Here is a 14897-nt window from a genome sequence, read left to right as displayed (position 1 = left end):
TTTGCATTATTGGTATTTTTACTTTTATTGGAGCACAAGCACTCCATATTTAAATCAGTCACCTAATACCACAAAAATTGGTCCATGAATGTTTTAAAACTACAGTTCAAGGAACTGGAGGATATAAATATGTGTAAAATTGTTCCCCAAGAAGTTTACAATTTAATCATTTTTAATGTGTCTCCCTTTTTGCTCACTGTCTGCCCTCTGATGGGTAAGAATATTTCTCATTAGCTCAAATATATTATGTATTTATTTCATTGGATTATAATAACTAAGAAAAATGTCATGTATGTATTTTAGAATCTTTATGTGAAGTTTATCTTTGATTATGTTACTATATAAATGATAATTGTATATTCAGCTAAATTTAAGCAACCAAAACGTGAACTTTATTATATATCCTTTAGGGTTTGTTTGCACAATGTTTATGAAAATGAAGAGCTCTTTTTAAAAAATACATACTGTGTCAGTTTTGTCTTGCATAATTAAAATGCTTTAAGGCATATGCTGTCGGTTAAATAATGACTGATTTTATTTTTTAAGAGTAAAATACTTTTAAGATCAGTGGGATGGATACACCCAAGTTAATGTTACTTCCTTCAGAGCAGTTGCTTTGAAATGTCTTCTTACTATTACAGATGATACTGTTACAGGTGATGCTGCTATTATGCTTTTGGAACTGTCTTTAAAAGCCTATGCTGTTAACAAACATAATTCTTTGCCAGAGCAGCAAGTTTCTGTTAATCTTCTCTTTAGATGGCAAATGTTAAGTCTTTATTCATCCTGTATCAGCACAGTCCAGTTTTCACAGAAATCTTTCTTTAAATTATTATTCCCAAAGGTAACTGTGTGATAGTAACTCTTTGTCATTTTTAACATTTTTATCCTAAGTGCTACTGAGCACCTTATTCATCATGACATCAGTGCATTTCCCACATAAGAAACTAACATTGATGACTCTGACCTTCAGGGCTTAAAAAATATTATCCATACCTTTATATCAATTATTTGTAGTAAATAATTATGCTTACTTTTTCTAAACCCAGAATTTTAGTCTCCATGCCTTTTAGGACAAGACTACTAGCTCATTTGCAATTTACTACGTTTTGCTGCATGACCTGTGTTAGTTCATTCTGTTGTCATCATAGGACAGAAAAAAATATTTTCATCTTAATAAAAAAAAGAAAAAAAGATTTGATCAAACCAAAATACCCCAAAATATGTAAGTATCTTTGGTGATGGGTTACTCAGTGTTTTTTATTTTCTAGTTCTGGGTCATCCCAGTTCCAAACAGTAGGCATGGATTGCTTTTGTAAATAGCAAAGCAATTTAACAAAGGAAATAACAAGGGACTCTATGCAAACCAGCAGTATATTATGTGCCTAATTTAATTAATAACTAATTATAGTAGTTCCTATGATATTTTGGTCTGAAAAATTATTTTCCATGTAGGAAGAAAATAGTCTTTGCTAATTTGTTCCAGGCAGTACATTAGACTATATTTAGAATTTTGTTTTCCTTAAGCTAAAGGCGGAGAAAGAAGTAAATCAGTGAGCCTAAAAGCATGTGATGGTTCCCAAAGCGTGGCCTGGGAACCCTTTAGATTCTCTAAAGCCTATTCAGGAGGTTGATGAGGTCAAATTTATTTTTATAATAATAGTAAGATAAAACTTGCCATTTCACTCTCACTCTTTCAGTTATACACTGGAGTTTCCCACTATTTGGAAGATCTGCATAACTCAGCAAACACAGTACTTTCTATATGAATAATGCATGGCGTTACCAAATCATGTATTTGCAAAAGATCCATTTGAAGACCAAAATATTTTTTTGTTTTGTTTTGTTGTGGTGAAAAACACAACGTAAAATTTACTACCTTAACCGTTTTTAAGTGTACAGCTCATTTGTGTTACGTATATTCACATTGTTGTGGAACAGATGTTTAGAACTTTTTCATCTTGCAAATTTGTAATTCTGTCCCCATTAAACAACTACCCATTTCCCCCTCTTCTCAGCCCTTGGCACTGTTCTACTTTCTATGTCTAAGAATTTGATTATTTTAGATACCTCATAAGTAGACTTATACAGTGTTTCTCTTTCTGATTAGCTTCTTTTAGTATAATGTCCTCAAGGTTTATTCATATTGTAGAATGTTTCAGAATGTCCTTTCTTTTTAAGGCTGACTAATACTCCATTGCATGTATAGACCATATTTATCAATTCATCTGTTCATCTGTAGATGGACATTTTGGTTGCCTCCACCTTTTGGCTATTGTGAACAATGCTGCTATGAACATGGGTGAACAAATATCTCTTCTGAACGCTGCTTTCAATTGTTTTGGGTGTACCCCGAGGTCAAATTGCTGAATCACATGGCAATTCCTTGTTTAATTTTCTGAAAACATACATACTGTTTTTCATAGTGTGTATGTAACATTTCTCTATATCCTCACCAATGCTTATTATTTTCGATTGGTTTTGATTTGCATTTCTCTGATGATCAGTAATATTGAGTATATTTTTATATGCTTTTTGGCCATTGATACGTAGTTTTAGCAGAAATGTCTGTTCAAGGTCTTCATCCATTTTTTTGATCGAGTTATTTTGTTGGATTACAGTTCTTTATATATTCTGGAGATAAACGTGGTTTAATTTATCAGTGTGACATATTTACTGATAATGGTTTTAGCTTCTACATTGCAATTAACCTTTAAGGAGCTACTACGTGTTGAGTTTTGATGTAGTATCATAAAATATCGAATTATCTGAAAAGACTAATAGAACACTCCATTTTCAGCAGCATCTCTTTCAAAAGAATGTATGTAACAGATTGAATGCTAAAGCAGATGAGAATCTAGCTGTTGTTTTTAAAGCTAGACATTTAAGTGATTTGTAAAAATTTTAAATTATGCCAGTCTTACTAAATTTTTGTTAGAAAATAGAGTGTTTCTCGTTAAAATTTATGTAGGTATTTTTAAACAAATATTTTCAGTTTTGTCATTTATAATTTCTAAAATAGATATTGATAGTTGTCATCCATATAAACAGATACTCTTTTATTTGCTCAAATGCTCAAAAATTTTTAAGAACTTAAAGGAGTCCTGAGATCAAAAAGTTGATAACTTCTGGTATGAAGAAACTAGTGGGATTTTGTTTCAACGTTATGCACAGTGGGGAATTCTGTGTACTTTTCATTAATTATTGCATAATTAAGCAAAGAAAACCACCATATGTGTTTAGAATGTCCTGATAAACTGGATAGCAGTATGTCTACCAAGAAATTCTAGTCTTTGTTCCTTTGAATTTCATTTAACAGAAACAGAAGTACTCGTGAGTGAAAAGAGAAATGCTAATTTCTTTTAGAGACATTTGTCTAAAACTTAAGGACTGGAGAAACCTTACATTTAGTAGGAATCTCTGTAATTTCCCAGTATTAAAAAAAAAGAAATGAAGCTTGTAATTTTTACCTACTTCTTTAAAGAATGTGGAGCAGGACTGCAGAGGACTGTTGATAAACCTGTGGGGAGGCCAGCTCCCCTAAATAATTCATTCATACAGCAAATACTGAATCACTGTGGGTTTGGTATTGGAAACAGGTCGGAAAGGCCTCTGCTTGCATCATGGTGTCTGGCTAAAAGCAAGTAAACAAACATATGAAACAAGATAACTGCAGATAATGGCAAATGCCATTAAGAAACAAAACTGGGTGAGGTGACTCACTGGTGGGGCTGCTTTCACCAGGATGGTCCTGGAGAGTCTGCAGGAGGAGACCTGCTTGGGATCCAGCCCATGAAGGTGCGGGAGCAGCGTGTGGCCTGGATGGGGAGAAGTAGAGGGTGTCAATGAGGTGGATGCAGTCAGGAGGAGGGTGACAGAACGGAAGGGAAGAGGGCCAACACAGGAAGGTGGCCCGTGAGAAGCACATGTTCAAATTATGAAAGGAAAGCAGTGGAGCACTTCAGGCAAATGAACAGCAGTCTGGTATAACTGCCACAAAGATCTCTGGTTGTTGTGGTCATAGATTGTAGGACCAAGAGTGAAAAACTGCCTTGAATGGGTTAATTTCTTAGTTTTAATAAATGGTCTGTGGTTATTGATGTAAGATGGGGAGGTGGGTGAAGGGTATATGGGAATGCTCCTTTTGCAACTCTTCTGTAAGTCTATCATCTCAAAATTTAATATAACTTAAACAATAGCAAAACATTTTATACCTTGAATGAACAATTAAAAGTACTAATTTAGATAACAGTACCAAGAGTAGATGAGTTCAGAACAAAAAGAAAAGAAAAAAACATTCTCAAAATACCTGACATGGGACAACAAAGTAGTCCCTATGGAATGAAATGTGGGTGACCCGGCAGTGTGAGTTTAATGGCTGTCCTTGATCCCGCCAGGTGACTGGTGTGGCAGTGTATCGTGTGAACAGCATTTCAGGTAGCCTCCTGGGATGTGTTCAGTCTTCTTCACAGCGCATATTCAGTAAAACCCTTTGTAAACCAGTGTTGGCTTTTTTGTCCCCAGCAACCTCTCGAATCAGCGATGCGCACCTCGCCGACACAATGATTGGCAAAGCGGTGGAGCACATGTTTGAGACGGAGGATGGCTCGAAAGACGAGTGGAGGGGAATGGTCTTAGCACGCGCCCCTATCATGAACACGTGGTTTTATATCACCTATGAGAAAGACCCCGTCTTGTACATGTATCAGCTCTTAGATGATTATAAAGAAGGCGACCTTCGCATTATGCCTGATTCTAGTAAGTATGGATTGACAACTTTTATTTTTGATAATTCAAAAACAATTTGAATTTTCGAACAAGATATATGATTACTTGCAGATACATGTTTTACTTTAATTTTTAGAGATAAGTTATGATTCTTTCAGGCACACACCAAGCAGGTAAAATTTTTTACGTCTTTGCTAGGAGTAATTTACTTTCTGTATAGATTTTCCTGTTTTGGACTTTGGACTTTCATGTGAATGGAGTATGTAATATGGAGTCTTTTGTGACTGGCTTCTTTCGCTCAGTATAGTGTTTTCAAGGCTCATCCATGTTGTATGTGTCACTTTTTTTTATGGCCAAATATAACTCCATTGTATGAATAGACTACTTTGTTTATTTGTTCATCTGCTGATGGACATTTGAATTGTTCTCTACTCTTTGGTTATTATGAAGACTGTTGATACAAACATTTGTGTGCAAGTTTCTGAGTGGGCACGTATTTTCAGTTCTCTTGGGTATATACCCAGCAGTGGGATTGATAGATGGGTCCTAGTGGTTATTCTGTTTGCAAAGCTGTTGCATCATCATGCAGTCTCATGAACAGTGTGTGCGGTTCTGATTTCTCCACATCTTTACCAACACTAATTGTTACCTGGCTTGTTTATTCTAGTGGTTGTGAAGTGATATCTCATTGTGATTTGGGTTTGCATTTCCCTTATGACTAAAGATGTTGAACATGTTTTCATTGTTAATGGCCATTTGTTTGTCTTTGGAGAAATGCCCTTTTTTCAGTGGGTTCTCTTGCTATTGAGTTATAATAGGGTGTTCTAGGTAGAAGTGTTGTCAGATAACATGGTTTGCAGATACTTTCCTTCCGTGGGTTCTCTTTTCACTGTCTTGATGGTGTTCTGAAGTCCATTTTATCTATTTTTTAATGTTGTTGTTCGTGCTTTTGGTACTGTATTTTGTAATCCTTTGCCAAATCCAAGGCTATGAATGAAGATTTACCCGTTTTCTTCTAAGTCTTATAGTTTTAGCTCTTACATAGTCTTTAACTCTTCTATTTAGATCTTTGATACAGGTGTGTCTTAAAGGCCCAACTTCTTTCTTTTGCATGTGATAATCCAGTTGTCTGAGGACCATTTTTTGAAAAACATATTCTTTCCCCCATTGAATGGTTTTGGCACCCTTTTGAAAATCAGTTGAATATAGATGTATGAGTGTATTTCTGGACTTTCACTTCTGTCCCATTTGTCCATATGTTTGGTTATGCCAGTGCCACACTTGCTTACATTGCTTTGTAGTAAGTTTTAAAGTCCAGAAGTGTGAATTCTCCTACTTGTTTTTTTTTTCCAGAATTGTTATGGCTGTTCTGGGTCCCTTGCAAAAATTCATATGAATTTTGGAATCAGCTTGTCAGTTTTTGCAAAGAAGCTAGCTGGGATTCTGATGGGGATTGTATTGAATCTCTAGTTCAGTTCAGGGAGTATTGCCATCTCGACAGTGTTAAGCCATCTGACCCATGAGCATGGGATGTTTTTCCATTTATTGAGATTTTTTTTCTAAAATTTGTATCAACAGTGTCTTGTAGTTTTCAGAGTATAAATTTTATACTTGTTAAAATTTATTACTAAGTATTTTATTCTTTTTGATGCTATTGTGAATGGAGTTATTTTCTAAATTTCATTGTTGGGTAAGCCTGTTCCTTTTTAAACTACTCCATAGCCTTTGCTTAAACACACGGAGTCCTGGACAGACACTTGCTATGTTAGCAATGTGACTACATCTCTAGTCCTTTTTTTATCTTTTAACGTTCTTCCTGTGAACAAGCCAGTCTGTGAACCTACTCAGGTGTTCATTGAGCTCTGACTTTCTACCTCCTGCGACTTTTTGAAGTTTGTATGTACATTTGTTATAAATGTGTAATGAGAAATATTTGTATAGGTAGGAATGATCATGAGACCGTCCTTAAAAGCATTTCTCCAACCTGTATGAATAGTTGAGTTTTATTTTTTGTAGAGATATATCCAGTCGAAGTATGTCCTGTGGACTTGATAGTAGGAAGTGTGAGGTCATTTGCACATTCCCCCTCTCCCCTCCCCCACGTCTTTTTTCTCCTTTCGTTCTCCAAACTGCTAAATATTTTTGTGATTGGTGTGGAAGCGTATTTGCCATTAGAAGTGGTGGCAATGCTCTGAATCCAAGCGCTTTGCAGTGGCCTCTGTTGGAGTCTCTGGCTGCTTTGCTCGGGTTATTGTAAAATATATGGGATCATGCTTTTGGAATTCTTTTGTAAACATGAAGGGCCATGAAAACATGGCAGAATGCTGCTGCTTCCTGAGGGAAAGGCATTTTTGAAGAGAAGATTTCAGCTTAGGTCTCCTCTTCACAACCCTGTTGAAAAGCATTACTGGTAATGTGTATGCTCAAGCATTTTGGTTGTATTGTGTGTGACTCTTAGTACCAGAGATAAGAATAGGGATTGAATTGTGTCATTCAGTGAGAGAATTTATTGTAATCAAAGAGGCAAGCTACCATTAACATAAATACCTGATGATGATCCAAACCAGGATACCGGTGAGAATAAAACGGTGCACTGCTGACCATTGTGCCGGGACGGCTGGCATGAGCCTGGGCGGTCCGGGGTAAAAGCACATGTCTGGTCGCCCTACCTGGAGGCCCTCTGCTACTACATGGAAAAGAGCTTGAGTTTTTCGGCACCTACCAGTATAAGGATTTCTTAAAATAGAATTGTTAACTGCCTAGCTCCATCCCCCCTTTTTTCTCTTTTACTGTGTTTCTTTGTTGTTGGTGGCCATGATTTGCTCTCATTTCATGTATATTCCTAGAACGGAGTTCCTGCTAGGTCATAAGGGCCTTGTGTTCCAACACTCAGGTTTTCCTAAGGACCTTTTAAAGAGTACAGGTGCCTTAAGCATCCTCAGAGATTAGGTTGTAATTGGTCCTGGGATGGAGTTCACTTAGCACCTATTTTTAAAGCATGGGAAATCTCTTATATTTTGAAATTGGGTTAGGAAGACGGTGTGGTGTGTAAGGCAGTGAAGTTGAGAAAGAAGCTTTACTCACAGGGTAAGACCAGAAGTATTCCGGCATTTTAAATGTGTAGCATATTCTCAGTAATCCCAGTAGGTATTGTCTGCTTTGAAATCCTCTTTGAGAGTAACTCAGACTTATTTTTAAGAAGATAGGTAATTATTTAGATTTTTTTCTTGGCCCTTTCCTTCCTTTAGTCCTTACCTCCTCTGGTAATTACAGCCATAATTAAACATCAGGCAAAGGAATTTCTGGTTATGATTTTTTTTTAATTGTTTACGTATCTAGATGGTAAGGGTTGGCACACTGTTTTTATAATGGACGTTTTCCTGGTGCACAGCCACACCTTTCATTCATGGGTCATCTGTGGCTGCTGTCACACAGCGAAGACTGGCCTCAAGCCCAGTTATTTATTATCTGGTCTTGAAGAAAAGGTTTGTTGACACTTGATCTAGATAAGATGAATTCAGAATATTAAATTTTTTTAAGTTATCATTAAAATAGACACGAGAGTTGGTGTGTGTCTACAGTTGACTTTAAATTCTTTTTCCCCCTGTAAATACAGATGATTCCCCTCCAGCAGAACGGGAACCAGGAGAAGTTGTGGACAGCCTGGTAGGCAAACAAGTGGAATATGCCAAAGAAGATGGCTCTAAAAGGACTGGCATGGTCATCCACCAAGTAGAAGCTAAACCGTCTGTCTATTTCATCAAGTTTGATGACGATTTCCATATTTATGTCTACGATTTGGTGAAAACATCCTAGATGTCATCATGAACTTTGCCAAATGTGTGGAACTATTAAATGTATAATTTGTAGACATAAAGACTTGATTGCTTTCCAGTTTAATGAAAGCTTAAATGTCCCTGCGAACCCACAATCTCTGCCAGCAGAACTGGTTTTGTTCTGAATAGTACAGATTTATGTGAACACAAAGCATTTTGTGTAAGGAACTCCTTCCTCTTAAAAGAAGTCTGTCTGGAGGGGAGTTACAGGCAAGTTTGGTAAAAGTTAAGCAAGTGTCATAGTCTATTAAAACTGTAATAGATCTTGTCCATTTTCCCCTTCACTCTTAACACTCTTATTCTGCTGCCACAATGCAAGCATAGTTTGGTATTTTTGTTACTGCCTTTTTGAGATATATATGTATTGATATCTACCTATCTATATCTGTGTGTATACATATATAATATATATACACACAGAGATCTGTGTACACACACGCGCGTGCACACACACACACACACACACACACACATACACACTTCATTGGCAGTCCTTTCTTTGTGGATTGGGATGGGGGTTAAATAATTTTCTCCAGTTTAACAGGAGTGCTTGTCCCAAGTCAGTCATATTTAATATATTACTATGTTTATTTGAAATTAAATTGGGGTACAGGAAGCACATAGGGATGTTCAGCTTTTTTAGAAAGTCAAAAGTTCAGAGCACCTTTTGCCTGGAGGCTTTAAACTGTAAGTCCAAATATGAATCACTTCTCAGCAGTTAATGACCCATAATAGACTTTTTAAAAACAGAAATCTGTAAAAGGCTGCCTTTAAGTCTAAGCTTTGTAAAATTTTTTGTTTACATTTTTTATCATAAGTACTGGTTTTTTGTTGTTGTTGTTTTTTTGTTTTTTTTCTGCAAAGCCCAGGTACTTGGTCCACACAGTGTAATGCTGGTGTATTTTGGACGGCACGTTTGGTCTATTGTACAAATCAGTACTCTGGATTTTAGTACTTGGATTTCAAAGGCAACTGTATATCAGTCGTTTGTGTGTATGTGGTAAGTTCCTAGAAGAACGTAGTGCTTTTATATTAGAAATGTAGGCTTAAGAAACGGCAGTGTTGCCGTCTAACAAGTTCTCTGGGACACTTTCATTTTTATTACTGGTGTTACTGATAACATGATTATGGTCCAAAGGCTTCTCCCCCCGGCTTTCCCCCCACAAAGAATGTCTAGACAAGTACCAGCTGAGGTCTCCTAACCCCTTTGGAGGTGCTGTGGTTCTTGCTCCCACTGTGCTGCTGATGTGGCTTCGTTTCATGCGGTGGAGCCCGCCACCCCAGGGCAGTCACCTGCGCTAGCTTGCAGATGGGACTGATAGCCGCCCTTTGCCACAGAATCCTCTTGTGGCTTGTTCCTGCAAGGTGGTCTTAACCAAAAAAGTGGTAGGTTCAGCAACAAAATGCCCAACTGTCACTTTGTTTTGGATAAGCCCTGGCGGTTTGAAAGCTGGAAGCAAGGCTGTATGTGAAACCAGTCTATTGTGGAGACTGGAAATCTAACCTGAGATTTAGGCTAAATGCTTGTGCTGTCAGTCAAACGCCAGAGGTCCCTGCGACCTCCGCCGTGGCCGTCCTTGAGCATACAGATTCTGTAGTTTCAAGGTCTCGCTACGCGTGGTCTGCATGATGCCCATTTTCACTTCCAGGAAGGTGTGCCTTGTGCCCTTGGATGGTAACCCCACCTACTGTGTACATACATGCCCTGTTCTCTGCAGTGTGCCCAGAGTGCAACCCAGGGCGAGCTTCTTCATGCAGTGAGTACCCAGGTCTTAGACACTCCTCCCGTGCTTGAACAAGTGTCATGCTGTACATCTGTCATCTGTGTTCCTGATGGCTCGTGTAAGAGTCCCTGCATGTGAATCTCACGGCCAAGTCCAGCTCCCCAAGCCCAAGTGGACACGTGGCCCACAGAGTGAGTGTGTTTAGCGCGTGCACCGTGTAAACCCAGCACAGGGACTTTGGGCTGAGAAAGTCCTTTGGAAGCATCCTGAGGGTTGGGTCAGTTGGAACATTTCTGGCATTACTTATTGACTTGCATTGTGGTTTTTCTGCAAGTACCTTTAGCAACTTCAATATCACATGATCTGCCACTCTAGATGAATGTGACAAGTGATTATTATCATTAATTATTGTTCCATTTGTTGCCTTTAAGGCTGAAGGAAGGGGAAGGGGTTTTTTTGTTTTTCCATTTTTTTTTCCATTCTTTTTTCTTTTGGTGGCTTAAACCACACTTACTGATGCTGTGACTATTCTGCTCCCTAGCCAAGTATTCAGGCTTCGTTTTAGGCTCATGTTTCAGATCTGCATGCATTGCTTGCGTTTTCCTCGTATCTGAATGTTGGTTCCTTGTTTTAGGAATCCAACATTAATTTCCAAAATTATCATGGGACTTGTGACAACACAAGACATGAATCTCTGTATAAAATGTATTGGCCTTCCTCATTGACCTGCTATAGTATTATTGTGTCGTGTGTGCGTGTGTGTGATGTCTGGCTGCCACGTAAAGCTTCAAAGGAAAACCTTAAAAGCAGACCATCCTTTTTTGCATGCTCTATTCTAAGTAGAATGTTCAATGTAACTAACGAAAAGTGCATGTTAAAGATATTTAGGTTTTTTGTTTTCTATCTTTGTTTTTATTTGTTTTCAGTTTTCTGTATATTTGCTTACTGTGCTGTTTAGTGGATGTAGGATAAAATGCACTGGTGAAGCAAGTGTAGCACCAACAGAAGGTGATTTTCCAGTTGTGTGTGTCATGCAGCATTTGAAGGGACTGTGCATCTTAAAACAATCACAGTTGCTTCTAAACCGGATTTCATTTCTATTATTGTTTTACGTGCCAAACCCCAAAGTGCATTGGGCTTGAATCTCTGAACGCTGTGGACCCATTAGAAGACTGTTCTGATTGTCACAAATTGTAGTGCCTGAAAACATTCTTAAGCTGATGTCTTAAAAAAAAAAAAAAAAAAAAAAAGAACTCCAAAGACAAAACAAGAACAATTATTATAACAAAATAATTATGGTTGAAATGTCTGTGGTTCCTTGGAAATGCTGCGCTTTTTGTCTTTTCCATCATTCTAGTGCAGTCTGAACGAATGTGTATAGTTCAGAGGTCTTCGTGTTCGCATCTTCAAATTAGGTAAATGACCTCACCTTTCAAGCTTGAATTCATTTTTAATTTTAATTTTATACAATGTGTAGACAGTTCCCTGTTTTCTGCATTTAGAAGTATAAACAATATAAATCTGTTAATTCTGTAAGTAATTTTTATAATTATGATGTAACTCTATCCTATCCTTAAAACATTTAAAATAAACCCTTTATGTGCAACTTTTGACTGTAAATTTTGTGCTCCTGAGCAAAATGTGATGTGTTAAACCTGCTTCGGAAAAAAGTTTTTAAAGTTTTACTTTAAGATTTTAAGTAACCTTTTTTTATCCCTTTTCACCACGTAAATGTTAGATATACATAGAAACAAGCATAGAATTTTTATTTGAATGATAATATTTAATATCTGAAAGGAGAGGGGACAATAATCCATATCCCAGATACATAGTTCAAAATATTAAAATTTATGATTTGCCATTAAGGAGAAGTTTTAATTTATCATAAAATTTTTAACTTACCGAATTGTTTTAAATATAATTAAATGTGTACTTTATACTTTCACATCTATTCTTGCTTTATTAATACTTAAATACCAATCAGTGAGATTCTGTAGTAAAAAGTGTCCATTTTTTCAGTAGCAAGGACAAAGAAATATAGGTGATACTGTGACCTGTGTATAGTATTTTATCTTTCTGGGTAATTTTAATCAGTGAGGTAAAAAGTAGAGTTTATAATGTGCCTTTAATTAGATTTGGTTTTTTGGTGATTTTTTTTTTTTTTTTTTTTTAATGTTTCCTTGTTGAGTTTGACTGAAGGATTTTGTGGTTCAGGCCAGGCCAGCTCGCCTTTCCCTCTTGCCAGAGTGGCTGAGGGAGGCTTGTCTTGCACAGCAGCTGTGATGGCCAAGGGGATGGCCAGGTGGGTACAGGGCAGCCTCTCAGGCTCTGGAGGGGAGGAGCTGCAGACAGGTGTGCGAGGACATGAGCCCTGAAGTACAGGCCCTCACCCGGACTATATCTTACAGTCATTTTCTCGGGGTATGGAAGGTACAGCTTGGAAAGTATTTTCCCCCCAAAATACGCATATCAAAGCAAGTTAAGCCTGATGGTTGGTGGTTGCTGATTGCTATTTGTAAACTGATAAATACAGTCTGTTTAAAGCAGCCGCCATCACTACTGGAGAACTGCAGGGATGGGCCCACCTTTCAGTTGTTTTTTCCAGCTCTCTAATGATAAAAGAAGTCTCAAATACTTCAAAAGGATGTTGCCAAGCACTTTGCACCCATTATTTCACTTCTTAATCCTGTGAGGAAGGCACAGCTTTTCTCTGTGTTGTGCAGATGAGGAGGCGGTAGGGATTGGGTCTCCTGTCCAGGATTCAGAGGTCATCAGGACTTGGACCTTCCATGCTGTGCCCAGGCTCCAGGCTCCACGCTGTTAATGCCTCAGAATGAAATCACCTCGGTGGAATGATTTGAATAATCTATAGCCTAATTTCTATGACAATTTTTTGTAACCTGAATTATTATAGGTTCATAGCAAAAAGTGTTTCCTTATTTCCATATTGCCTAATAAATGGTTCTACATTGGTCAATAGAATATAGGAATCTATGCTCAGAATTACAATGCAAAGTTGTTATTATTTTTTAAAAAACGAATACCTTTTATTTTGGAGCGAAATTATGCTGAAGAAATTTAAATAACTTACAAGAATGTAGATACTATTTTCTATTTTTAAAGACACTTTAAGACGTCATTAAATTAATATTCTTACAAAACCTGGACCTCTGATGTCCATAGTACACAATCTTATACCTAATTTTTATAGTAATTAGTTTGTTTTATGTCCTGTATTTGTAAGTTTCTAGGCTGCTGAGTTTCGGAGAATTCAGTGAGTCTTCAAATGATTTTCCTCAGGCATTCTTAGATAGTCTCTGCTCTTATGTTGTTCTTAAAACTAAGTTTTGGTAACTGGGGCAGATGGTTTGGGGGTATTGCCTTGGCATATCATTTTGATAAATATGACATTGCATTCTTTTTGCTTAATTGTTATGTGAGGGCACTGGACCAGGTGGCAACAGTGACACTGAAGTACAGGCGGGCCCTTTCCCTGCATGTCTTTTTTACGTTGGTTGTTAAAGCAGGCGACTAGGCCGCCAACTGTGTTGTAGGCATGTTCCTTTCTCCACTTTTATCTCCATTTTCCTCTGTTACTTTCATTTATGCTTGAAAATTCATGCATTAGGGGAACGTAAAAGCTTGGAGTACCATGTGAACTATCTAAAATCCTTCATAGGATTGGCACGTTACATATAACTTTAAAATTCTGTGTCTTCATGTTGGAACCGCTGAAGCAGATTATGATGTGGAAAGGAAGGCCTTAAAACCTCAATGTTAACATACAGAGTTATCAACAACTTGAGTTGAAATTCAGCATTCTGAATTCTCTTCAAATATAGATTGCAAAAATAGCTTTCAAGCTTTTGCCTTGAATTTGTCTCCTAAACAATTTGCAAGAAATCTGGGAGGTACTACCCCTGCTCTGTGCCACGTACACGTGATAGGCTGTGGGCCTTCCCGTTAGAAAAACAAGAATGGTCCTCTGGTCCTTTTCCTGAAAGTGATTGTTTATTGTGGACTGTGTTTACTGTGTGTGTGTGTGTGTGTGTGTGTGTGTGTGTGTGTATGTCTGCTGTTTACTAGGGACATTCTTTTACCAAAAGGGTGCTTTGAGTTGTCCTGTATATTATGGTCACGTAGTTCTAAACACTGAGTTTGTTTCTTAATTTATCCAAAATTGTCACACTAGGAAGGACAAGATTGTGGTCTTTATCACAACAGTCGTGTGTGGTAAAGAAAGCAGTATGCCAAAGACTGAAAAACAAATCTGGGCGGATGGAGTCCACAGTCTACATCATCCCACAACTGGAATAACTGCTTCCGAGCAGTTTGAAGGGAGAGAGATCATATCAGTGCACAGGAAACGAACACGTGGTACCAGATGTCCATTTGTTAAACACGTTCTGGAAAAGTACAGAAATGTTTCAGTCATCATCACTGGCCCTTTTTTTGTTTGGTAATTGTGTTTTTAAAAAGGGTCATGTTCTGATTAATCAAATGCATGTGGTAGACCACTGTAGGAGTGCTTTGTGATAAAATTATGCATACCATATGTATCAGTTAGCTCAGGATGCTGTAACAAACACCACAGACAATACGGCTTAAA

General features: G+C 37.5%; 1 protein-coding gene across 6 annotated transcripts in view; it reads left to right on the top strand.

The window, feature by feature from the left end:
* The window catches only part of SPIN1 (spindlin 1), a 70000-nt gene extending 58106 nt beyond the window's left edge, over nt 1-11894 (top strand). For all 6 annotated transcript variants that reach the window (XM_019721170.2, XM_074330228.1, XM_074330224.1 and 3 more), the window contains 2 exons: nt 4525-4758; nt 8345-11894. In XM_019721170.2, coding sequence (XP_019576729.1) covers nt 4525-4758; nt 8345-8544 — 434 coding nt within the window. In that variant the 3' untranslated portion in view covers nt 8545-11894. The remainder of the gene's footprint in view (nt 1-4524; nt 4759-8344) is intronic.
* Nucleotides 11895-14897: the final 3003 nt, after the last annotated feature.

Source organism: Rhinolophus sinicus, linkage group LG04 (genome assembly GCF_036562045.2).
Source record: "Rhinolophus sinicus isolate RSC01 linkage group LG04, ASM3656204v1, whole genome shotgun sequence".
Lineage (NCBI taxonomy): Eukaryota > Metazoa > Chordata > Mammalia > Chiroptera > Rhinolophidae > Rhinolophus > Rhinolophus sinicus.
This window is presented reverse-complemented; position numbering and strand designations above follow the sequence as displayed.